At 41.7% G+C, this 24789-nt stretch overlaps 2 protein-coding genes and 1 long non-coding RNA gene across 7 annotated transcripts in view; 1 reads left to right on the top strand and 2 right to left on the bottom strand.

Moving 5' to 3' along the window:
* Positions 1-6927, bottom strand: part of LOC135091280 (uncharacterized) — a 17261-nt gene extending 10334 nt beyond the window's left edge. The window contains exons 1-3 of the long non-coding RNA XR_010262459.1: positions 6799-6927; positions 6414-6683; positions 6070-6161 (exon numbers count right to left, since the gene is read on the bottom strand). This is a non-coding gene — a long non-coding RNA (uncharacterized LOC135091280). The remainder of the gene's footprint in view (positions 1-6069; positions 6162-6413; positions 6684-6798) is intronic.
* Positions 6053-24789, top strand: LOC135091276 (26S proteasome non-ATPase regulatory subunit 11-like). Of its 4 annotated transcripts, XM_063988766.1 has the most exons (10): positions 6053-6189; positions 7482-7594; positions 8004-8196; positions 9385-9725; positions 10466-10706; positions 10934-11131; positions 11483-11789; positions 12144-12262; positions 12588-12793; positions 22993-23132. In XM_063988766.1, the coding sequence occupies exons 4-9, from the start codon at positions 9632-9634 to the stop codon at positions 12790-12792; spliced, it is 1164 nt and encodes a 387-aa protein (XP_063844836.1). In that variant the 5' UTR covers positions 6053-6189; positions 7482-7594; positions 8004-8196; positions 9385-9631; the 3' UTR covers position 12793; positions 22993-23132. The 4 variants fall into 4 exon arrangements, with proteins under 4 accessions (XP_063844836.1, XP_063844837.1, XP_063844833.1 ...); XM_063988767.1 differs by lacking the exon at positions 9385-9725; XM_063988763.1 differs by lacking the exons at positions 6053-6189; positions 7482-7594; positions 8004-8196; ... (4 more) ...; positions 12144-12262; positions 12588-12793 and adding an exon at positions 18636-18795 and having other exon boundaries at positions 22993-24789.
* LOC135091279 (multifunctional methyltransferase subunit TRM112-like protein) lies at positions 11244-17091 on the bottom strand. Of its 2 annotated transcripts, XR_010262458.1 has the most exons (6): positions 16715-17091; positions 16182-16288; positions 15641-15742; positions 15186-15278; positions 14325-14480; positions 11244-11873 (listed from the first exon to the last, which is right to left on the bottom strand). XR_010262458.1 is itself a non-coding variant. In XM_063988770.1 (5 exons), exons 2-5 carry the CDS (start codon positions 16257-16259, stop codon positions 14379-14381), a joined length of 375 nt encoding a protein of 124 aa, XP_063844840.1. In that variant the 5' UTR covers positions 16260-16288; positions 16715-17045; the 3' UTR covers positions 13137-14378. The 2 variants fall into 2 exon arrangements, 1 of the variants encoding a protein (XP_063844840.1); XM_063988770.1 differs by lacking the exon at positions 11244-11873 and having other exon boundaries at positions 13137-14480; positions 16715-17045.

Genomic DNA, 24789 nt, shown 5'->3' with positions numbered 1-24789 from the left:
GATGTTATTAATGAAACAAAATATGCAAAGCATGAACATAGCCCATTGATTAATTATATTTTATATTTAGAATGTGGAAACGAGCAGTTTGGTTGGAGGGTAAGAAAGAAGAAGAGGGTGTGGTGCCATCCAGCTGGGTATTAGAAGAGAACCAAACCTTGTTTTGGCCACAAGGAGTTAATGCTGAGAATGCCCTTCATAATCAGCAAGAACCAGACCCTGCATCATGGAGAAAGTTTATGTTGAAAAAAGTGAAGATCACTTCTGGTTGGTGTTTTACTATTATCTTGCTGTTATTGGATGACGTTCACTTTCATGTTTATTCACCTCAGAAATGCTCATTTTTGTTGCCTTTTAGCTGTACCTGATTGAGATAAATGTCACAAAAATTTAGGGCTGGTAATGAAATGTTTGGCGCCAGAGATGGGCAGTGGTCGAGGTATGCAATATATATATATATATATATATATATATATGGGTTATGAACAAGATGTACTCAGTACCGTAACTTTATTTTGCGCTACGTTACGCCACTCAGACTTGATGGCATCTTCAGGCTAATATAAGAGGTATTGGTGTGGAATCTTATATTATAATATTTTAAGTATTTTGGTGTAATTGTAAATTTAATATGTATTTTATTCTATTAGACTGAAGATGCCAGCAGTCTGAGTGGCGAAACTTAGTGCAAAATAAAGTTATGGTACTGAGTACGTCTTGTTCATAACCCAAGTATTTCAAGAAACTTCATCAACGCTATATATATATATATATATATATATATATATATATATATATATATATATATATATATATATATATATATATATATATATATATATATATATTTTTTTTTTTTTATTTATTTTTTTCCCCCTCAGATAGTTTTCAAGAATGCGATACCTACCATCTGACATCTACGGTGGAGAGTTCTGAGAGCAACAGTGATCCTGATGAAGGTCTACTCATGAGAAAAAGGAGAAAACGTTGTAAGAAAAATCTGCCTGATGACTTTCTCAGCAGTGAAAACTTACATGGTAGGCATACCTGGTCATATTTGAAAACAATTTATGAAAGAAGAAAATCATAACAGTGAATACAAGAGCAATACTATTGTTCATTAATAATTAGATTGACAAACTGAGAGAACTGAGAGGTGGGGGATAGCTGGGAAAACACAAAGTGGTTTGGTTAGCAAATTTCTTCAATCTCATTTTTGTCTACAAAGTGTCTGACTGTAAACATTTACAGGTGAAGGGTTTCCCCGGACTATTCACTGACTCCTTTTATTTGTCTTTGACAGCCCCCAACACCAAGCCCTTTCACAGTTTTTTTTTTTTTTTTCGTGTCTTTGTAATATGTAATGATTTTTCCACAGAAGCTGTCCACATGAAGCCAGCCTCACAGAAGCCACAGGTCACAACCTCTCAAGATAAGGTAGCTTCTGCTCCTTCACAGGTTGTACTTCCAACACCTCCTCCTAAGGTGTCTTTGGATATGCGGTCCACCAGAACCCATGGGATGATGGAGTGCAGTGCAACAAAAGATTCGGTATCCAGCAAGACATCCAAGTCATCTGACAACAGTGATGGCAGTGGCCAGCATGACAGGAGACATCATGACACGCCTTACCAAAAAAGAAACCATGATCGAGGTGACAATCTTGACCACCATGACAGGAGACACCATGACACACCTCACCGAAGAAGAAGCCATGACCAAGGTGACGTGCTTAAAAAGTTCTCAGATTCAAATGTGACAGAAATACAAATGATAGTTGCAGCAAAATTGCGTAATGCTCCAAAATTGAAAAATGAAAATTAGCTGATGTACAGTCGGCGCGAAAAAAATGTCCCCACCTGCTAACAATAACAATAATAACACAACAACATTAACAATTCTACCATTCTTTACCTTATCATTTTTTAGGGATAATAAAACACTAATATTACTGTCATATGTGCACATTAGTATTTTGTCATCTCTCCTTTTACATTCAGAACGGCATTTATGCGACTTGGCATACTGTCAGATAATTTTTTGAAATAATCCAAGTCAGTTTCATCCCACAGCACACGAAGTTTTTCCGTTATAGCGCCGACAGTGTTCACTGAGAGTTTGCCAATTTTTCTTTTTAGTTCATTCCACAAGTTTTCTATTGGATTTAAGTCTGGACTGTGCCCTGGCCACTCAATTAACGAAACATTGTTCTCTGTAAGCCACTCCATCACACGCTTTGCCCGATGGCATGGAGCACCGTCCTGGAGGAAATGAGCGTTCTCGTGGGATTCATAAAATGGGAGCATGTGATCTGTCAGCACGTTCATATACAGCGCAGCATTCATGTTCATGTTTTTGTCTAAAAAGTACAAGCCCCCACTACCTTTCTCACCACTGAAGCAACCCCACACCATCACACCTGCTGGAAACTTAACCGTCTTTACCGTGTACTTGCTGTCAAAACGATTCGCACCCACAGGACGTCGCACGGTTCTCTGTCCTTTTGAAATAGTTTTGAAGGCAGATTCATCACTGAACACAACTTTTCGCCAGTCTGCTGAAGTCCAGTGCTTGTAGCGTCCGCAGAAATCAAGCCGCTGTTTTCTCATTTTTTCGGTGAGGAGAGGTTTGTGAGCTGCCCGACGACACGGTAGCTTGAAATCTTTCTGTAGCCGCTGTTGAAGTGTTCTCACTGCCACATCTCCCAGCACATCTCTATGCATTCCTTTTAATTCCTTGGCGGTGATGAAAGGGTTCTTCAGCACCTCACGTCGCAACAGCATGTACGTCCTCTGGCCTGTCTTTCGTTTCCTCCCCGACCCCTGCTTTCTCTTTTGAATAACACCGCCGTGGGCACTGGTTGCTTTGATGACATTACGGACACACTTCGCTGATCTTCTTGTCCTTCTTGCCACTTCTCTTTTGCTGAGGCCTTCGCGAAATAGAGCCAGTATAGCACCTTTCTCCTCCATTCTTAGCTTGGCAGGCCCCATTCTGAAGCAAAGGGTGACCGATATCACGAGGAGAGGCGAGCGATATGTGAGGAAACGGGAGCAGAAGCGGGAAGTACCTCTCCGTGACAGGAGGGAGTAAACACCCTCCCTCACACACTGCCTGGCGGTTACTGAATCTCGTTAATCTGTCACATTATTAAATTGAAAGCATGGAGATGCCAGATGTTCATTATTGGCCGTGACAAGTGTTTTCGTGTCCGCTGGTGGCTAAATAAACCTAAATAAACAAGAACGTAATGTTGTGTTGTTAAAACTTAATGATACAGCAGGTGGGGATATTTTTTTCACGCCGACTGTAAAATGGTACTTACAATCAGTTAAGATCTGCAAGAATGTTAAAACAAACCAATCTTTGTCTCATGCATGACCTTGGTGAAGTAAAGTATTTTCATACCAAGATGAACTGCAATAGCGCAGTGAAAAATCTAGTCATACCCACTGCCAACAGGAGTCTAACCCGGGTCTCTTGAGTGAGAGCCAGACAGCAAGACCACTACACCACTGTGGTGTAGGGGTCTTGCTGCCTGGCTCTCACTCAAGAGACCCGGGTTCGACTTCTGGTGGCAGTGGGTATGACTAGATAAAGTATTTTCATTTTGTATGTTACTAAAAAAATGCTGGTAAATTTATCTCATGACTGATTGTACACAGATGACCTTATATATTGTAACTATGTGTACATTTCCCTTCCTCCCCCCTCTCTCTCTCTCTTAAAGAAGCTCTTTTTCTATCAGAATGACAAAATTTATTGATGTGTAAACAGTATAAGGGGGGATGTTAGAGAAGCTTAAGAATGAAAGAACCAGGACCGCCGAGAACCGAACCTCAGACAAGCTGTTCCCGCCACCACGCTAACCTGGTCCTGGTTCTTTCAACTTGTCGTTATGGGATTCAAGCTTAAGAATGGTTTTAAGATGTGGAGAGAGACTTACTGCTGTAAAATTTGAACCGATTGGGATATTACCTCATGATATTTATGTGAGATGATATTAATGATCTCAGATTATAAAAGCAAACTAGTATTATTAACAGTTATTTATTTTGTAATTTAGTAATAGATATAACATTTTAATTTATAATTTTGCTTTTGCCTACCACTTAGGTTCCCATGTATTTTTACGTAAATGAAAAAGTATGGAGCTACACAAGTATCAATTCACAAAATGCTTAATTTCATTGACAACTGTGGTCTGTATTGTTTTAAGCATATTGTGTACTTGTGGCAGGCCTGGTATTCTTTGCATATATTCCCCCTGGGGCTACATAGATACTAGAATGTAGCCCTCTCCATGTCGGCTGTGTGCCGTAAGAGGCGACTGATTCTGGCCCTGGGTGGGGATCTCTTTTACTAGCCCATAGCAGGTCTTTTTACCGCTTGACATATTTTCCCTTCTCATTTCCCTTTGCTTTCTGTCCATTTTCTTTTACGTTCTCTTACTTTTCCGAGTGGTGGGCTGACTCTTTGTCAGAGTGAGGTTTGGTGTCCTTTACTTCCCATAGCCATTTCTGTCTTTCTCTTGTTCTATATACCTCTACTGTTTAGGGTGACACTAGGCTGGGGATCTGCCCATTCTTCTCTACCTTTTATAGTCCCACTTGTGGCACATGCCCAGGGATAATGCTAGGCACAAGTGCCATGGGAACCCATTTATTGAGTCGTGGCCCGGGATGGCGGATGGTCACCCTCACAGTTCAAGGGTGGTTTCTGCTGTTCTGGACCATGGCATGGGGAGGTAATGCATAGGAGCAGGTGTCAGGCTATGGATGGATTGTGGCTAAACAAAGTTTTAATTTTTTGTATTACTGGGATCATCCATTTATATATTGCAGTTATTCTTCATTCAAGTCAGATATCTTGAAAGCCTTTATATATAAAAATGCAAGCACTAACTTTTTTTTTTTTCATAAAATATGGAAATTATTTTGGTTTTGATATTTTTACAAGGATGAAGATTATTAAATTTATGAAAAAGTGTAAGACTGAAGAATATATATATACACACTTTCTGTATTACTTGTATTTTTTACATGCCTACCTTGTATTCTGAAATTGCACAGTACTATGGTTGCATTCAACAAGTGTGAAGGCTGCATTATCGTGCTCTACCAGCCTGCCTGTCAACAATGTGCGGTCTCGTAAAGGATATGTTTCTGTTTATAATAGCCTATTCGACTATAGCTTACGTAAATGATACAGAAACATATACTGAGAGACTGGATGCACTGATGACATGCAGATTACCAGAGCACGATAATGCAGCCTTCAAACTTGTTGGAATCAACTACAAAAGCTCAGATAATTCACGGATAAATAAACACATGGATTATTCCACCAGATATTACCGTGTATTACACGTGAATTTGTACACGTGTATTCCACGTGTTCATTTTCACGTGAATTCGATTTTGCATTTTCCATCAAATATCCATGAGTAATCCACGTGCAGGATCCACGTGTATTCCACGTGAATTACGTGACATTTGCCCACTGGGATGCCTTATGCTTATGACAGTATGCTACACACACACACACACACACACACACACACACACACACACACACACACACACACACCATATATAACACGTAATGTGAAAAAGTGTTGAATATTGTATTGTGCCGCAGAATTACACACGCACGCACGCACGCACAGACGGACAACAGTGCAAATTTATATTAATGCATTGCTTGTGTATTGTGAGCATAACAAACGGAACACAAGCTGAGTAGTGGAAGGGGGAAAAAAGTTAGCGTTTTGAAGGCTGTAAGGAAAAAAAAGTTAATAATAATTCTCAACATTGGAAGGAAAATAACTTTACGCTCTCAAGACTGCAAGGAAAAAAAAAAGTTAACTGGTTCTCAAGACTGGAAGGAAAAAGGAAAATAAATAAATAATAACGTTCTAAAGACTGCACGGGGGAAAAAAATAACTAGTTCTGAGGAGTGGCAGGAAAAAACGCATCTAATTTTTTGAGCCTAATAACCTAATAAGAGTTTTAGCAATGCAGAAGCTAAAAACATTAATGCTATGCTGCCTGTGTGACCTGTACTTACTGTTCTTCTCCTTCCATCACCTCACCACCGTCGCCATCACGTCACACAAGCCTGCTGCGAATCGTAATCATGTTCCTGCCACCTCTTCACTACTGACGGAGGAGGAATACGAAGTGGAAGGTCAGAATAGAGAACTCTTTGTAATATCCTCGTTTTGCTGTCCAGTGATTTTATTTTGTTATTAACCTTGATATTAAGAGATTTTAGTGTTATTTAATGTTAATTCGTGTTAAATATATGCGAGTCAGGTAGTACTAGTAGTAGTAGTAGCAGAAGTGTTAAAGATAATTATGTATTTATCAATTGTATATCAGCTGTTACTGTCCAGTTTTATCATTCTTTACCTTGAATCTGTAGGTTGCTAGAGGTGGTGTCAGCAGCAGCAGTGGTGGTGGTGGTGGTGATGGTAGTGGTGGTAATGATTGTGGTGGAGGTGGTACTTCTAGTTGTGGTGCTGGTCGTAGTGGTAGTTGTAGTGGTAGAAGTGGTGATAGTAGGTGGTTGTATAGTAGTAGTAGTAGTAGTGGTGGTGGTAATAGTAGTAGTAGCTTAACTTCTACGATCACGTGATAGAACACAACTATTTTTCCTCTCTCTCTCTTTTCCTTTCTTTTCTGTAACAAACACAATAAAATAATAATCAATAATAGTAAGTACACAATATGGAGAACTGCAGAGAGAGAGAGAGAGAGAGAGAGAGAGAGAGAGAAAACTTTTCATGCTACTTACCCGCAAGGCACTCGCGCACGCACTCACTCACTCGCTCTGATATATTGCAACCTTATCTGTATTCAGTTGCCAGACATCACTAGCTAAACATAATTCTTCCATTCATTCATCTTTATTCCTCTTCCCTTTTATCATTCTGTTTCATTTCTTCTTCTTCTTCTTCTTTTCTTCTTCCTCTTCTTCCTATTATTATTATTCTTTTTCCTTCATCTCCTCTTCTTGTATTGCATCATATGGCGGTGTTGTGACGTCAGAATGTTTCTTATCATTGTATTGCGCCATGTTGTATTAAATAGTTAGCTGGTGTCTGTCTGTCTGTATGTATGTATTATTATTATTATGTTCTGTCTACGTACTGTGCCTGTCTGTCTGTCTGTCTATCTTCAGAATACTACTACTACTACTACTACTACTACTACTACTACTACTACTACCAGAACTATATAGCTGTATTTTTAAACACCTCTGACTTCACCTTCATTACATTCAAAAGGCTACATGGGTTTTTAAGGATATTTTTTTTTTGTGGTTTTAGTGACAAATTGACATTTATACATCATTAACGGGAGAAATAGTCTTGAGAACCCGGCTGATCACCTCTGTGGCCTCTGAAAACAGCCATGGTAAGAGGGCAAGGCTTTTAATACTGACCATCTCTCTCTTTCCCTCTTTCTCCCCAACAGACTGATATTCTAGCACGTGTGGGACAGCTGGCTATTGAAATACATATGACGGATTTTCTGAAGCCAAATATCACAGCAGAGGAAACAGTAACGGCCCTCTACAAGTACATTGCGTTAGTATGGTGCAAGGTTGTGTTCATTAATTGGGTATTTGAAGTGCGTGGTGGTGGTGGTGGTGGTGGTAGTCTGTGAATAGATAGATAGACAGATAGATTAGATATATAGACAGAAAGACATATAGACAAAGACAGATAGATAGATAGATTGATTGATAAATAGATAGATGAATAGATAGATAAGTAGGTTGATAGATTAATCGATAGATAGATAGATAAATAGACATCATCACCTACACCGTATCACCTTTCTTCATCTTTCACAACCTGTTCATAATTCTTTCTACTTATCTATCAGTATTCCAAATCCTGAATTCCCCCTTTTTTCCCTTCCCTCACCTTCCTTTCACAATCTCTGCTTAGTCACCTTTGTCACCCATCTTATCTTCTCTTCCATCCCCCACAGCTTCTTCACGACCCTTCGCTCTCGTGGCTTTCGTCTCGCCTACTATGAGCCAAATTACTTGAGTCCTACCTTCGCTACCGTGGCTGGCATCACGTTTTCTATCCTGGCTGAGCAGCTGTGGATTAACACACTCTTCCGCCCACCACCTCGCCGCCTCTACAGCAACACTCGTGCCTATAAAGCAGTTGAATATGTAGGTGATCTAATGTAGCTGAAAGATTGAGGATACTGGTTAACTCTTGCAGTAGGGAGGTGGACTGAATAGGGATGAAAGTAGAAAGTATTGTGTGTGTGTGTGTGTGTGTGTGTGTGTGTGTGTGTGTGTGTGATTTGACACGAAAGATTGGGAATACTGGTTAACTCTTGCAGTAGGGAGGTGGACAGAGTAGATATGAAAGTAGAAAGCAAATTAATGTGTATTTTCTTTATCTAGTTTTTGCTCTCTTTCTCTCTCTCTCTCTCTCTCTCTCTCTCTCTCTCTCTCTCTCTCTCTCTCTCTCTCTCTCTCTCTCTCTCTCTCTCTCTCTCTCTCTCAGGATATTTTCCTTTAATATCTATAGAAAAGAGAGAAGAAATGCTAGCCTAAGTATAATTAAAATAACACCTGCGCAATACGTCAGACAAGGAAAGTTTGCCTCAATATGCTCAAAATAATCTACCCAGCCTTGTATTTTGGACGTGTTTCTTCCTGTTTCCCTAGTGACGCATTGTAATCAGGCTGTGGTGTTGTCCACGTTGCTTTCCTCCTCGTCAGGCTTGGTCCGTGTTCTAAAACGCTTCGGTCTCTCACCACGGCTATTTTCAAGGCCACAGAGATGATCAGCAGGGTTCTCAATAGTGTTTCTCCTCTTCTTAATGTAGAAATCTTGTTCATCTGTCATTAAAGTTGTAAAAACATCCTTAAAACGCTTTGCTCTCTCACCACGATTATTTTCAAGGTCACAGAGATGATCAGCAGGGTTCTCAATAGTGTTTCTCCTCTTCTTAATGTAGAAATCTTGTTCATCTGTCATTAAACCGTAAAAACATCCTTAAAACGCTTTGCTCTCTCACCACGGCTATTTTCAAAGGCCACAGAGATGATCAGCAGGGTTCTCAAGACTGCTTCTCATGTTGATAATATAGAAATCTTGTTAATCTGTCACTAGAACCGTAAAAATGCTCTTAAAAACCTGTGTAACTTCAACTATATAGACCCTTCTGAAAGTAGTGGAGGTGTGGCGCAGAAATGTTTCAGAATGGTCCTTAATCTGTAATGTGTGTGTGTGTGTGTGTGTGTTGGAGGTGATGGGACAGTGTGAAAAGCTAATGCAAAATATTACATGACTCAAGTTTACAAAAATTCCTATACTCAAAACTTTATAAATTCTCGTGGGAAAAGTCTTGATGAGGTGAAAGATTTGTGTGCTTTGAAAGGAACTAAGAAAAAAAAAAAAAAGAAAGCAAAGAAGAAAAAAAGAAGAAAGAAAGAAAGAATTAAAGTAAGAAAAAAAAGAAAGAAAACCACAAATTCCAGAAAAGTATCAAGTTTTAATGCATCAAAAACTCTGACATTTGACGAGAGGGTGTGCATGTTTGTAATGTACACTAGGCTACGTATCTAGGTACAAAACTGACCCAAGACCGGAATGTTATCTCCAGCAAGACGTTTATGCTTCCTGCTGCCGTGTTTGGGGTTCCTGTGTGTCCTGCAGCATCCATCCCTGCGCCTCCAGCAACAAGGTACAAAGGGCAGTGATGTACATAGTGCCCAGTAATGTTTGACGCCTTACAGTTCAGATAATATGGATGTTTTAAAACGCTTTATTTCTCGTAAGGACTGTTTTCAAAGGTCGCAGTGATGGTTAAGTAGGTTCTCGTGTGTGTGTTTTTTTTTTTTTACAATTATACAATACAGAGTGCGTAAAATAATGCTAAATGCTCTTGAAAAGGATGATAACTAAAGATGGAGCTCGTTAAATACCTTTTCTGTTATAAAGTAATTTTCAACTACCTTTTTTTTCCATTTACAAAGTAGATATTTCATAAATTTTCATTAAATGCCTTTGGAAACCACGATAAAGCTTGTATATGTTGAAAGCAAAGGTAATAGAATATTTTAAAACGTCTTCTCTCTCATAAGGACTTTGCAAAGGCGACAATGATGGTTAATAGGATTCTCAAGTGTATTGTTTCATATACCACGCGTGAATGCCTCGTAAACCTTCACTGCAGTCGTGGAAACATCCTTGAAAACCAGTGACTTAACTTTCTACTTGCAGATCGTCTTCATATTCTGATTATTTTCCCACTTGCAAATTCTCTTCCTCTTCAACATAATTTTCCCGACCATCCAACCCACACCTCTCCCTCTTCCTTTCTTTCTTTTTTTTTTTTTTTCCACTTGCAGATCTTCCCCCTCCTCTTCCTCTTCATCAGCATAGCTTCTCACCATCCCTCTCCTTTTTTTTCTTCATATACAGATCCTCCTCCTCTTCCCCCACAATATGTCATGGCCTCCCCGCCTCCCACACCGGAAGAGAAGGTGCTGGCTGCCTTCCCTCCGTCACGCGCTGCTCGGATGGCAAGTAGCGAGGTGGCAGCTGCAAACCTCACACGCTCCCTTGACGCGCTGCTGTTGGTGATGGAAGGACCCACGGCGCGCTGCAGGAAGCTGATCAGACAGGGCGGGAACTCATGGGTTGGGATTTACGATGGTGACAAGTACGTAAGAGAGAGAGAGAGAGAGAGAGAGAGAGAGAGAGAGAGACGTATTGAGAAACTTAGCTCTCTCGCCACGACTTTCAAAGGCCACAGAGATGATAAGCCGGATTCATTCTCAAAATTGCTTCCCCTGTATTTAATGTAGAAATCTTGTTAATATGTAAATAGAACCGTAAAATATATTAAAAACGCTTCTCTCTCTCTCTCTCTCTCTCTCTCTCTCTTAGAATGGTATGCCTCGACGCTCCTTCATCCCCAACACTCCCCACCTCCTCCTCCTCCTCCTCCTCCTCCTGCCTCGTGTACTCCTTCGGGTCAGGCGGGGACTTCACCTTCGACGCAGCCATGTCACAGCTGGGATGTCACGTGATGGTCTTCGAGGACACGCCGCTGCTGGATGGACTCGGCAGACACCCGTTCAAGAGGTAATGCTGGTGGTGGCGGTGATGATGGTTGCGAGTGGAGTTGTAGACGTGGTGGTGGTGGTGGTGGTAGTGCATTATCAGAGTGGAGTGGTAGTAATAATAGTGGTTGTAGTTGTAGTTGTTGTTTTTTATTGTCATGGCTGTAGTAGTAACATTTATAGTTGTAGTATTAGTGGTGGTGGTAGTAGTAGTTGTAGTTGGTGCTGGTAGTTGGGTAGTATTTTTTTTATGATACCATTTCCTGTAACACTATTAGAAGTATGAAAATAGTAGTAGTAGTAGTAGTAGGAGGAGGAAGAGGAGTAGCAGCAACAGTAGTAGTCCTTAACACTCACGTCTTATCACCCACAGAGTCACCTTCCTACACATCCTTCTGTCAACTGATGAAGACGTGCATTTGGTCAAGAGTTACAACACCCCCTCTTCCTCTCCTGTATCCTCTCCCCTCTCCTCCACACCACCCATCTCCTCCCCACTCTCCACATCTCACATCTCCCATTCCTCCTCTAATTCCTCCATTCACAAGCACCATTTTTTTCTGCACCGTCCTCTTGATAATATAATGTACCTACTGCACCACCACCACCATCAGCTGGACTACCTCAAAATTGACATTGATGGGGGAGAGTTTGAGGCCCTCGAGCACTCCATCTTCAAGGTGAGGTTAGGGAGTGTTCTGTTAGGTCTTGCAGGAGTAGGTTGCATTCTCCTTTTTGTCTTTTCTTGTGAAGTAAGGAATGTTCTGTAAAGGAATTCAGTTTTAGATTGTATTCTTGTCCTCTTATTCTTCTAGTGAGGTTAGGAGATGTTCTGTTAAACCTTCCAGTATTAGATTATATTCTCATCTTGTCAGGTTGTGTTGGGTTTCTGTAAAGGGATCTGAAGGGAATATGTTGTGCTGCTTCACCTTGTCAGACCAGTATTCTGATGAGGTAATGTATGTGTGTATATATGTGTTTTGCTTTCATATAGTTAATTCTGGAAAATAATGTGTCTTGCTTCACTTTGTCAGACAGATATCCTACAGAGGACAAGACAGCTGGGTGTTGAGATCCACCTGACACGCCTTCTTGATGATGAAGTGATGTCTAACCCTGACATCCTCACCTCTGTCATTGCCAACTATACCAGGTCAGTTTGAGGACCCTACTGGATGCAGCACTGAATTAGAACCAGACTAGAAAAGGAGTAGTACAGAAAACAGTCTTCCTAGTCATCTTCCAGCTACCTCTGACTGAATATAGAACACAGAATTAGGACCAGAATAGCAGTCTTTCCATTAATTGACACTCCTCCCTTTCTCCAGAGCAGCACTGAATTAGGAAGACTAAAAAAGTAGTACAGAAAACAGTCTTCCTACTCATCCCCTTCCAGCTACTTCTGACTAAATATATAACACAGAATTAGGACCAGAATAGCAGTCTTTTCATTAATTGACACTCCTCCCTTTCTCCAGAGTGCTCCATGGGCTGGTAGAAAGAGGAATGAGGCTGGTGCACTTTCAGCCCAACGCACGCAAGCCAGGGCGGGTGGAGGTGGCAGGGAGGACAGTGTGGGTGTATGCAGAGCAGCTGTGGGTCAACACCAGACTGAGGCCAGATGTGAGAGGGTCCAGCCACTTGCCAGCTGAGGAGGACTTTGATGAGCTGGAGATGGCTTAGGGTGGGCACCTCTTGTTTGTTTTAACTTTGTCTCTCTTGCCTTGTCCCCAAAGTGATGTACTCGTATGTGTGCTGTTCCTCTGATGTGTTTGTTCTTTTTTCTCTCCATTAAGTAAACAAAACAAGATCAGATTACCCCAAAGCCAAAATATTCTTAGAAAACGAGGAATCATTCACACACACACACACACACACACACACACACACCATCGATTTATCTTCATGAGAAAAAAGTTGGAAAAGTTGTTCGTTCTTTTCTCTCTCCGTTAAGTAAACGAAACAAGATCAGATTACCCCAGAACCAAAATATACTTAGAAAACGAGGAAGCATTTACACACACCAATGATTTCTTTAACTCTTTATGAGAAAAAAAGTAGGAAAAACAGACACAAACATAATGGAAACATTCACCACACTTGTACATGAACTAACACACTAACCACAACACAAGATGCAAAGACAGACAGACAGACAGACATCTAGCTATTCATAAGAGTGATAGAATCAGTAATAATGACCATAACTGAGGGAGCGTAGACAGGAACAGATAGTAAAGAGAGAGAGAAAGAGAGGACAGGAATGTTCATGTTGTGAGTGGAGGAGGAGGAGGAGGAGGAGAATGTAATAATAAAAAGTGAGAGAGAGAAAGAGAAAAGTGTTTGGGGAGTGAGTGGAGGAGAAAGAGGAGGAAGAGGAGTTTTCTTCCCTAATATAAGGATAATTTTGAAAAGGTGTAAGATTTTGAGATGGAAAACCGAACAGAATGAGACAAAAACACAAGAGAACATAAGCAGTCAGAAATTTACCAAAAAAATCCAGTAAGCAACTAAGAGGAAGAGAGCATTGGAGGAGTAAGAGGAGGATTGAAAGACAAGAGGTTTGTTTGGATGGCACATAGAAGACCTGAAGTAATAGAAAATCAATACCCTGAAAACAGAAACCTAATTAAGGAGTTAAAGGAAGGAGTGTTTGAGGAATGAAAGAAACTGAAGAACAGAAACCTTTTACGAGAACTTGAATACTTAGAAACTGACAGAAATTTAACAAAGAACCATAGGAAAGCAATGGTTAAGTAGGAGATAAAGAGGGATACCTTAGTGTAATCCTAGAGACATGAGGGAGGAAGAAAAAGCAGGATATTTCTGAGGACATGAGAGAAATTTCAAGATTAGATTTCACAGTAGAAACAGAAACTGAACAGAGAAGGCAAAGGAATGGAATGACCGAGAAGAAAGTCTGAGAGAGATACATAACTAGAGACAAAGGAGTTGGTGAAGGAAACATGGAGAGCCTTGCCACACCTCAGAATTGACAGAGATTGAACAGAGAAGGCAGAGGAGAGGAATGTCTGTAAAGAGATAGAAGAGAAGAGAGATACATTAGTGCAATTCTAGAGACATGAATGGGAAACTTTTTAAGGATACAAGGAAAATCTAAGGAAAAGAATCAGGTACTAAGAAAATGACAGAAACTTTGCAGAGAGGAAAGATTGAGAAATGAGGATCTGAAAGGAAGAGAGAGAGATACATACACATTAGTACAGTTTTAGAGACTACAGCTGACGAGGGGTGAGTGAGAGGGCTTGCTACACCTCGTCCTCATTCAATAACATGTTGGGAATGCCGTTGCTGATTGGGAACTTTCTCTGCGTCTCAGGGCACTCCAGGCACCCGCTGATCACCTCCACCTGGTGTGTGGGAGAGGGGGGCATCAGTTAGGTCACATCAGGCTAGAATTAAATTAGGTTTCATTTTGGACCTTCCTCTTTGGTTAAATTCTTTTTGTTTGTTAAGGTTAGATTGGGTGAGGTCAGGTCAGCTTGGGTGTAGGTTAGGTTAAGTTAGGTAAAGTTAGAGCCAAGTTAGATTCCTTCATTTTATACAGGGACTGCCATGTGTAGGTCTGATGGCTTCTTGCAGCTTCCTTTATTTCTTATGTTCTTATGTTCTTAAACTTTTCTCTTTGGTTAACTTTTTTGGGTGTTAGGTTAGATGAGGTTAGGTTAGCTTAAGTGAGGTTAGATTAGGTATGGTTATGTCACAACTAAGGTTTCATCTTAAACTTTCCTCTATGATTAACCACACCAGTACTCACTTCACAGCCAGCTACAACAGTCAATTCTCTCCTTATATTCCCACACACAGTACCCATCTCACTACCACCTCTACGTGCCCCTCTCTCAGCCATACCCGATGCTCACTTCACAGCCTCAATAGTCAAGCACTCATACTCCCTTCCTTAACTGTACCACCTCCAATACACCCTTCATTGTTCGCTTTGCTTCCTCTATTAGCCACAGCCTCAACAGCCCTTTCCTCTCACTGCCACACTCAGTACGCATCTCTCAGTGTTGCCAGTTGTCAGTCACACACTTGCACCACTCACTGCTCACCTCAAGGAGTACGTGGTGGAGACGCTTCAGGAGTTCGTTGTCGTTCTCATAGCCATCCGGTAAAGTGTCTGGGAGGTCCTCTTTGTGGCCGACCTGGGGAGAGATGTGTCAGAGATAATATAGAATGCTGATAATACAGAATATTCCTCTTACTGTCCTGTCTTTGTATTAACTGCAAGGCCTCTTATGTCTCAGAATTCTGCTAAACGTTACAGTGAGGTGAAGAAAACGAGCATTTCTGTAGCCAACCTGAAGATAGATAATAGATACAGAATATACCTACATGATAAAGGTATATAGATACAGATATATACCTATGCTCTTTTTACATTCAACACAAGGCCTCTACACTCTCCAAATTCTAGTAAATCTTTCCATGATTACTGAAGGAAGCAAGTAGCAGGCAGTGGGGGGGGGGGGTGATGGTGGTAGTGGTGGTGTCTGGAGGTACTCACACACTGGGCAGCAAACACCAGGGCCTTCCAGTCCAGCTTGGGGATCATCCTGGTGATAAAGTCCCGGTCGTAGTCGATGTCCACGTTCCTCATTTCCTCTGCCTGGTAATTGTGGATCAGTCAGTTGTTTTGTACTTTTAATTTACATATCTTATCTGTCACACCCTCCCCAAATTTTCATCCCTTGAGCAGACTCCACATATCTTTTAAATTTTACGGAAATAATAAGGAATGTATTGGTTCGGAGCCATGATACCTAGGAATAAATGATAAAGCCAGAATATCCTGCTGGAAAAGATGATGACTGAATGAAAGGAACAGTAACTGAAATAATATTAATAAAAATTCTTCTATGTAGTACTGAGATTCAACACAACTAACTCTATATGAAAAAAAAAAGAGGGAAGAGCAAACAATTACTAGAATGATAAATACCTACAAATTATAATAAAAATGTTGGTATATCTCCCCATCTTTCCATCTACACTTCTATTTTCACCTTATTCTAACGACACCCCAAACTTCCCTCTCGTCCCCTCACCTGAATCTTGAGAGGGAATCCTTCCTTCACATTCTTCATCCCCTTACTAGTGAGCATGTTGTGTGTGATGAGCTTCATTCTGCGCACGGCCGTGAGGAGAATGGTGCCTGTGGGGATGAATTAGGGGGTTAGGGAGTGTCAGGGACAATACTGGGACCATATCTGATAACAATACTGTCTGTAGGGGGTAGTCATTTAATTTAGAGGGTACAAGGGAAAATACTGGGAGCATATCAGATTATCAGATTACAGTGGCCATGTGGGGGAGTAGGTTAGGTAGCTGGAGATTGCCAGAGATAATATTGGGAGCATATCTGATAAATTATGGGGTTTAAAGGGTACTAAGGACAATATTTCGAGCATATCGTGTGAAGGAATCCTCAGGCAGTACTATGTCTGATTACCAAGGTGTCTTGTTTGGGCCAAGATAAGACTCCGTTTTGGTGGTATACGTGACAACACTCCAGGTGCAAAAACTCATTCCATACAACTAAATTATGTATGTAAATCCAACAAAATGAGCGAATACTTACCGGGATTATATATAGAGATAGTGAAATGTAAAAACGCCCGCCTTTCTTCCTCCGCTTGTTTCTGTAACGTGTTATCCGTAATAGAATTGATCAGCTCTTCTCCTTCCTTCTCTTCTCCCTCAAATCTTGCCCTGAAATTGCTGGTTCGTATACTGGCTCCCCAAAAAAACTGAATTAGTGCCTTATTGCATCTCAGCTTCTTTTTCTCTCCTCTCCTTTGCTCGGCCAGGTTACGACCCGGAGATAATTTCCAGCCCACGTGTTCTAAGGGTTGTGTGATGGCGATTCGGATAATTGTGGTAGTAATGGTCTTTATTTCCAGCCAGGGCCTCAATATATTAATGTTTGTGATAGAAAAGTGTACAGGTGTGTTTGTATAAGAGCAGTTAAAGAAAATGGACTATGAGAGTAAATGTTGACTTTTCATTGTGGATTTTGAGTCTTTTTATTGATGTTATGTGTCTGACTGTCTGTTTTTTGGTGTATATTTTATAAGGAGTCTTCATATGTAGAGGTTATATGAGAAAAATGTTTATAATTTTCATCCTGTTTTGTGTTTTTGTACTCTCTCTCTCTCTCTCTCTCTCTCTCTCTCTCTCTCTCTCTCTCTCTCTCTCTCTCTCTCTCTCTCTCTCTCAGACCTAGCTTCATTGTATCTTCTGTTTGTCATTATATAGAAAAACAAAAGCCTCAGTAACATCTATTATTTCCCCTCGGCACTAATCTGAGTGGGGAATTACAAAACCACTTGAGAACTTGTATTTTCTTGAACCTTCCTGTGTTATGCTTGTCTGTAACTGGCAAAGAATGGACTGGATAAGCTCTGTTCCTTTTTATTTCTATTTGTTCATATATTTATTCATATTCATTTTTCCTCTCGACCCAGTAATTTGAATTCGAGGTTATAAAAACACCTTCAAAACTTGTATTTTTCTTTTATATCTGATTTTTCTACGTTTTCCTCATCTTTATCTTCTATACTGACAAAAAATAAAAGAAAAGAAAAGTTGAGTGATATCCTTTAGTTTCTCTCAATCCAGTAATACGGGATGAAAGATTACAAAACACCTTGGAATCTGGTATTTTCTTGAACCTTCCTGTCTTCTCTGCCGCTAAATCACACCTGGTTTACAGTTTTGGCAGCGATTCAAAATGACTTTATTTCCTCGACTCTCTAGCTGTGGTTAGTCTGAGTAATGGTTGGGACAATAATGCTGACTTCTTGACTTCAATTTCCTATTACAGTTCATTCTAGTTGAGGGAAATGGTGCTAATATATCCTGACTTTGTTAAAACGCATCTTCTCTTAGGTCATTGTGCACGCATGGACTACCTTTGATCTCTTTGTTATTGTGTATTGGGCAGGGATTATATTTCTTCGACTCAAATGTTTAGTAATGGATGATGAGACAATGCATCTCTCTCTCTCTCTCTCTCTCTCTCTCTCTCTCTCTCTCTCTCTCTCTCTCTCTCTCTCTCTCTCTCAGGAAAGTTAGAGAGAAATACGTGTTTTCAAGGGGTTTTCCTGTCTCGTATTTCAGATTAGTCGGTTAAGTAAGCACCATCGAAACACCTCAAGTAAATAACCAACACAAAATATACATTAAGAAATAGGTGAAGTCGAGGAAAAAAAAAAAAATACGGTTTCTCATTCCATATTACCTGGAATATAACCATAGGAAGTTGAAATAGGAATAGAAATAATTCATAAACCCAAATTAACATTCAAAACAAATTATAGACCAAAAATACGCGAAGTCGAAGAAAATAAGGGAAAATAAGAAAGAAAACTGTAATTTTCCAACCCCATTACCCAAAATATAACCCCAAGAAGTTGAAACAGGATCATAAACCGTCCATAAACCCAAAATAAGTAACCAAAAACAAAATATACACCAAGAAAACCCCAAACAAACCCACAATTGGCAGTGACACGAGATCTTTCAATAGCCCTACGCTTCCCGCTGTTCATCTCTCCGTCAGTCCCCTCCTAGCAATGGCTGCCGCTACCCTCGTTGAGAGAGCTCCCTCCCTCCCTCTCTCAAAAATGGAGATAGACGCAAATCTTCTCAGCAATCTAGGTGGGTACTGGGTCAGATAACATTGCTGGGTAATTATCAGGTGGGGAATTTAAAGAGAAAGGTGAAATAACGGGAAAATGGAGGTTGTTTATGTGCCTGCCCCCCACTTTGCTGATTCATGGTGCGAGTTTTTCAGGTTGTTTATGGGCCTAGTTTGCTTTTCTGTGGGTTTTTATGGCGATATTAATGTTACTTCATGTTTGGCTTAGGTTGGGTTGAGTTTGGTGAGGTTAGGTTAAGAATTTCGTAATGTATGTTGTGAAAGATGTTATTTTTTATGTACGTGTTTTTTTTTTTGTTATTTTCGCGGTTGTTTTGTTGATTTTTAGGGTTTTTGTGTCTGCGTGTATGTGAATTTGTGTTTGGGTTAGTTTGGGTTGGGTTGGGTTAAGTAATTTGTTATATATATTCGGAAAGGTATAATTTTTTCATATGTGATTTTTTTTGGGAGTTATTTTCATGGTTAGTGTGCAAATTTTCCGACATTTTGTGCCTTGAGTTGTGTTGTTTTGTGTTTTGTTTGTGTTGAGTTGGGTTAGTTCAGGAAATTCGTATTATACTTGTAAAATATGTCTATAAATGTATGTTATATTTTGTGATTTTTTTTATGGTTGTCTCAAATTTTCAGGGTTTTTGTGTCGTTAGTTATGTTATTTTATGAGAGAGAGAGAGAGAGAGAGAGAGAGAGAGAGAGAGAGAGAGAGAGAGAGAGAGAGTACAACATTTATCACTCTAATTATTCAACCGTCCAGATCAGCAACACCATTATCTCACCTACTAAACCCTTGAATGAACCAAAACTCAAGGAATAGCGAAGAAAACGGGTAAAGATGACAAAATAACATGCAGTAGTGATGATTCATAATAATTTCCTCTGATAATTTTCCCAGATTCATTCAGCCTCTCACCTGACTAACCCTTTAGGCACCAACACAGCATCATTTTAATCACCAACCTGTACCATTATCCACAAATGAAGGGGTAGTGAGGAAAACCCATAGTATTAACAAGATAGATATAATAGTGATGATTCATTGTAACCACACACCTCATATCTATTTATATAACCCTTTAAATCCCACCTATTTAACCCTCAAATTAACCAGGTACAAGGGAAACTTAAGCAACCAATATCACCAAGCGAACACACCTGTAAGCAGTGATTCATAGTAACTACACACCTGACACTCATTCTACCTATTATCTACACTCAAACACCTCATACACCTTTGTTTCACTCACCTGATGACTCACAAGGGTCCCAACAGGTGAGGTAAGGTCCCTATGTACCTGTGGCGCACCTTGGGACATCCAGGTGTTTGGCCTCATTACTACAAGGTCGTGTGCCAAACTGGGTGCCTTGACTGCTGAGTCTTCCTGGCCTCTTGTGTTCCTTGTTCCCAGTGGTCTCAGTTGTGGGTTTGGTGTTGGGCGAGGTGCTTGTCAGGGGTGTGGTGGAGTGGGGTTGAAGGAAGGGCTGGGGGTAATGGAGTGTTTGTGTGTTTGTGTGTGTGTGTGATAAAGGGGAAGGGAATGTGAGGTTTATAGCAGGATGAGGAGCAGTGGAGTGAAAGTCAAGGTGTTTGTGGTAGACTGGTTAGGGTGAAGTGGAGTGGAGTATTAGAGAAAGAGTTTGTATTGAAATTGTTTTGTGGTGACTAGAAAAGAAAAGAAAGAGAAAAATAGAGACAACAAGAGAGAGAGAGAAAAAAGATTGAATTGAAAGAGGAAGGGATAGACATAACCCCCAAAAAATTGAACTAAAACATTTCACACCCATTAAAAAAAAAAAAAGGAAAAAGAAACTGAACCGTGGAAGGAAGAGAGACAAAACTAGACAGAACCAGGAACTTTGAACTAAAACATCAGAGAAAAAAATAAATAAATAAACTACAGTAGGACGCAGAGAGACAATCAAACCAGAGAGCCGGACAGAAGCAGGAGCTGTACCAAGGAAGCAGCAAGACACAGGGCAGAACACAGAGCCATGGCGTCCTGCAGGTCTCCGGTGCCGCTGAGAATGACAAAGGAGGGGCTGTTAAACAAAGGTGCATTGGTGTCGGACTGAGAGAGTGCCACCCTTGTCACTACTGTCACCCTCTGCCCATTGTGAAGTCTTGTATCCTTGTCTGTATCTTTAGAAAGCAGAGTCAAGGTTTATCATGTCTTGGTTTGTGGTGTTGGTGGGGAAATCATGTCTTAACTTAGTCTTCTGTGCTTGTTTTTAGAGAGCAGAGTTGAGGTATATTAAGTTGTGGTCCTTGGTGTAAGTAGGGAAATAATCTGCTTCTATTTGGAGACTTAAACCATTGTCACTGGCATTAATAGGAGACTTATTGCATTACCTTTCATCCTCTCTCTCATTTTCATCAGTTTTGCTAAAGGGTTAAAGGTAAAGAATAGCAGACCAGAGATTTATTTAACTGAAGGTGTTATATTTGTGTGATGTGGTACCTAGGAGACTTTTTATATCACATCCTTTCATCTTCTCCCATACAGGTTAAATAGATCAATTTTGCCAAAGGGTTAAAGGTAAAAAAACAGCAGAACAGAGATTTAATTAACTGAAGGTGTTGTGTTTGTCTGTAATGTGGTATCTAGGAAACTACTTATACCATATCCTTTCATCTTCTCCCATACAGATTAAATAGATCAATTTTGCCAAAGGGTTAAAGGTAATGAACAGTAGACCAAAGATTTAATTAACTGAAGGTGTTGTGTTTGTCTCCGCCAGGTTGATAAGATAAGGCCACATTTCAGCACTGCCTCAAATCTTAAGGTGTTTCCTCTCAAACCATAACAGGCTGTCTTTTGTCTCTTTTATCTCTCAGCAGAGTGGTAGGAAATTGATCTGAGAATGTGTGTCTTTACAGTAATCTCTCCTTTCCTCTCAGGTTTTATTTCTTTCTGGGCTTACTTCTTTTTCTGGGTTTACTGTCCATTTCTTGGCGTAATTGTCTCTCTGGGTTTACTTGTCTCTCGTTTTTGGGGCTTAATCTCTCCCTGTGTTTATTAGTCTTTTCTGGTTTTTACTCCTCTTTATGATATTACTTCTGTTCCTTTGTAGTTTACATTTGTAGGTTTACATTTCTTCCTTCCTTGTTTAACTCCTCTCTCTTTCTGGTTTACTCCTCTGGGTTTACTGGTCTCCTTTTCTAGGCTTGGTTCTTCCTTTTTGTAGGTTTGTTTGTCTTTCTCTCTGGGCTTGTTCCTCTCCTTTCCTCAGTCTACTCCTCTCCCTTACTGGGTTTATCCGAAAGGGAGATAAGACTTAGGGAAGAGTGCATGGAAAGGAAGGGAAGGTTAAGGGAGGAACAGCACATGGGAAGGAAGGGAAGAGTGAAGGGAAGGGAAGGTTAAGTGGAAGACCGATGCATGGAAAGGGTCGTGTTTGTGTCGCCTGTGTTTAGTCTGAGGTCTCGGTGCTGTGTTGGGGGACGCCATGAAGTTGTGCCTGGTGTTGTGATGGTGGTGGAGGAAAGGTCTCAAAATATTTATAACTTCTTCCAAACATTTATAACTGTTTCCTTCCTCATTTCCAATTACGGCTGATGACGGTACAAGTTGTGGTTCGTTCTCCCGGTAGTTTGTTGTGTCATGGTTTTTTTCATTGCCTCGTATCTGCGTAATGTTCTTTCTGGTGCTTGGTCTGTGATGGGAAATTGTCTGTTAAAACTCTCAAAACATTTATAATCACTTACTTCCTCGTTTCCTTTACAGCTAATGTTGGTGCAAGATATGATTAATTCTTACTGGAGTTGTGGTGTTTTCATTGCCTTGTGTTTGCTTCATGTTCTCTCTGGTGTATATTTTGTGTTGGAAAGTTGATTGTTATTGTTGTCAAGAGCTTAATGTGGTTCTAGTTTTTCCGTGTTGTGTTGAGTCAGAGAATAAAGCAACATTCATTTTCCAAAACCAGGGCTGATGACTCAGGCAAGGTGCATGGGGCTGCAGTGGGGAATGAGTGCTTGTGTTGTGCTCTCTGTCCCCACACCCTCTGAATACACTCTTGTTGTGTGTGTGTGGCTGGCTGTGTGTGCAAGTCTCTTGTCATGTGGGTGTGTTTGTGTGGTCGTCTTGGTTTGGTTCTTGTTGTTTGTCTGTCTGTGGCTGTGTCTGCAAATGTTAATGTAGGTATTGTGTCTGTAAGAGTCAGTGTAGGTGTGGCTGTCAGCTAACTTGAGTCCTCTCCCATAGAATCTGAGGAGGATGATGTAGTGAAGCGGGAGGCCGGCATCCTGGCGCTGGCCGAGCAGTACAAGAAAGCGGGCCAGGCACACCAGCTGGCACAGCTCATCAAGGACACACGGCCGTTCCTCTCCCAGATCTCCAAGGCCAAGGCGGCCAAACTGGTGCGCACCATGGTGGACATGTTCCTGGACCTGGAGGCTACCACGGGCCTGGAGGTGGAGGTGTGCCGGGACAACATCGAGTGGTCCAAGCTGGAGCGACGCACCTTCTTGCGGCAGTCCCTGGAGGCGCGGCTTGTGGCACTCTTCTACGACACAGCACAGTACTCGGAGGCACTGGCGCTGGGCTCCCAGCTGCTGAAGGAGCTCAAGAAGCTGGATGACAAGAACCTTCTGGTGGAGGTCCAGCTGTGGGAGAGTAAGACATACCATGCCCTCGGTAACCTACCCAAGGCTCGCGCTGCCCTTACCTCAGCCCGCACCACGGCCAATGGCATCTACTGTCCCCCCAAGCTGCAGGCTGCCCTGGACCTGCAGTCTGGCATCCTGCACGCTGCCGAGGAGAAGGACTTCAAGACGGCCTTCTCCTATTTCTACGAGGCCTTCGAGGGCTACGACAGCATCGACAGCCCCAAGGCCCTCACAGCCCTCAAATACATGCTGCTGTCCAAGATCATGCTGCAGTGCCCCGAGGATGTGCACAGCATCGTGAGCGGCAAGCTGGCGTTGCGGCACAGCGGCTCCCATGTGGATGCCATGAAGGGCATTGCGGCAGCCAGCAGCAAGCGCTCCCTGGCAGACTTCAAGGTGACGCTGGGCAAGTACAAGGAGGAGCTGGAGGGAGACATGATCGTGAAGGCGCACCTCAACACCCTGTACGACAGCATGCTGGAGCAGAACCTGTGCCGCATCATTGAGCCATACAGCCGCGTGCAGGTGTCCTACGTGAGCCAGACCATCGGCCTGCCGCAGGACACCGTGGAGCGCAAGCTGTCCCAGATGATCCTGGACTCCAAGCTGACGGGCATCCTGGACCAGGGCGCCGGCGTGCTCATCGTGTGGGATCCTGTCACCAAGGACAAGACCTACGAGTACGCCCTGGACACCATTAAGGCCATGGAGAAGGTGGTGGACGTGCTCTATCAGAAGGCCAAGAAGCTAACGTAAGGCTGTGCCAGCATAGCAAGCACAGTTGTGACACTCGGCTCGGGCGGGGGTGCGCGCCGCCCCCGGGCCCTCGCCGTTCCTCGCCGCGTGGGTGCCTGGGAGATTTTCTTTATTTTTTTGAGGAGGCGCGAGGAGTGAGAGTCCGGCGGCTCGGCCCCCGCCCACGTGTAAATAAAGACTACGGCGTGGCGAGGGAGGTTTTGTCTGGCATCGGTGAGGTGCGTCTGTTTTGCCCCTTTTATTCTTTGTATACTTACACACTGTTCAAGTGGATGTATGAACCACTTTTAAGTTATTGACTATCAAGTTTTTGTGAGGAAAAGGGTCAAATTTTGTATGTTGTTTGGTAACACTAGGAGCACTAGGAATAGCTGACGTTATTAACACTCGAGACAAACCTGGACTCTGGAATCAAAAATTGTCCTCTACTAAACCTTATTTTTCACGTCCGGACCTTGACTGTTGCCACTTGCTGTTGTTTACCTGAGGGGCCGCGTCAGCCCCACCACGGGGGCCGGCGGCAGGGCGTGGCACTGAGTGGCAGCCCCTGCCCTGGCGCCCCACCCGTCACCTGGATCAGTCAACTCATCTCAAGATTTGACTTTCAGATATTTTATAAATTAAAAACTATATCATA

The sequence above is a fragment of the Scylla paramamosain genome, chromosome 37 (genome assembly GCF_035594125.1).
Source record: "Scylla paramamosain isolate STU-SP2022 chromosome 37, ASM3559412v1, whole genome shotgun sequence".
Taxonomy (NCBI): domain Eukaryota; kingdom Metazoa; phylum Arthropoda; class Malacostraca; order Decapoda; family Portunidae; genus Scylla; species Scylla paramamosain.
The sequence above is the reverse complement of the archived record's forward strand: the minus strand, read 5'-3'. Positions and strand labels throughout refer to the sequence as shown.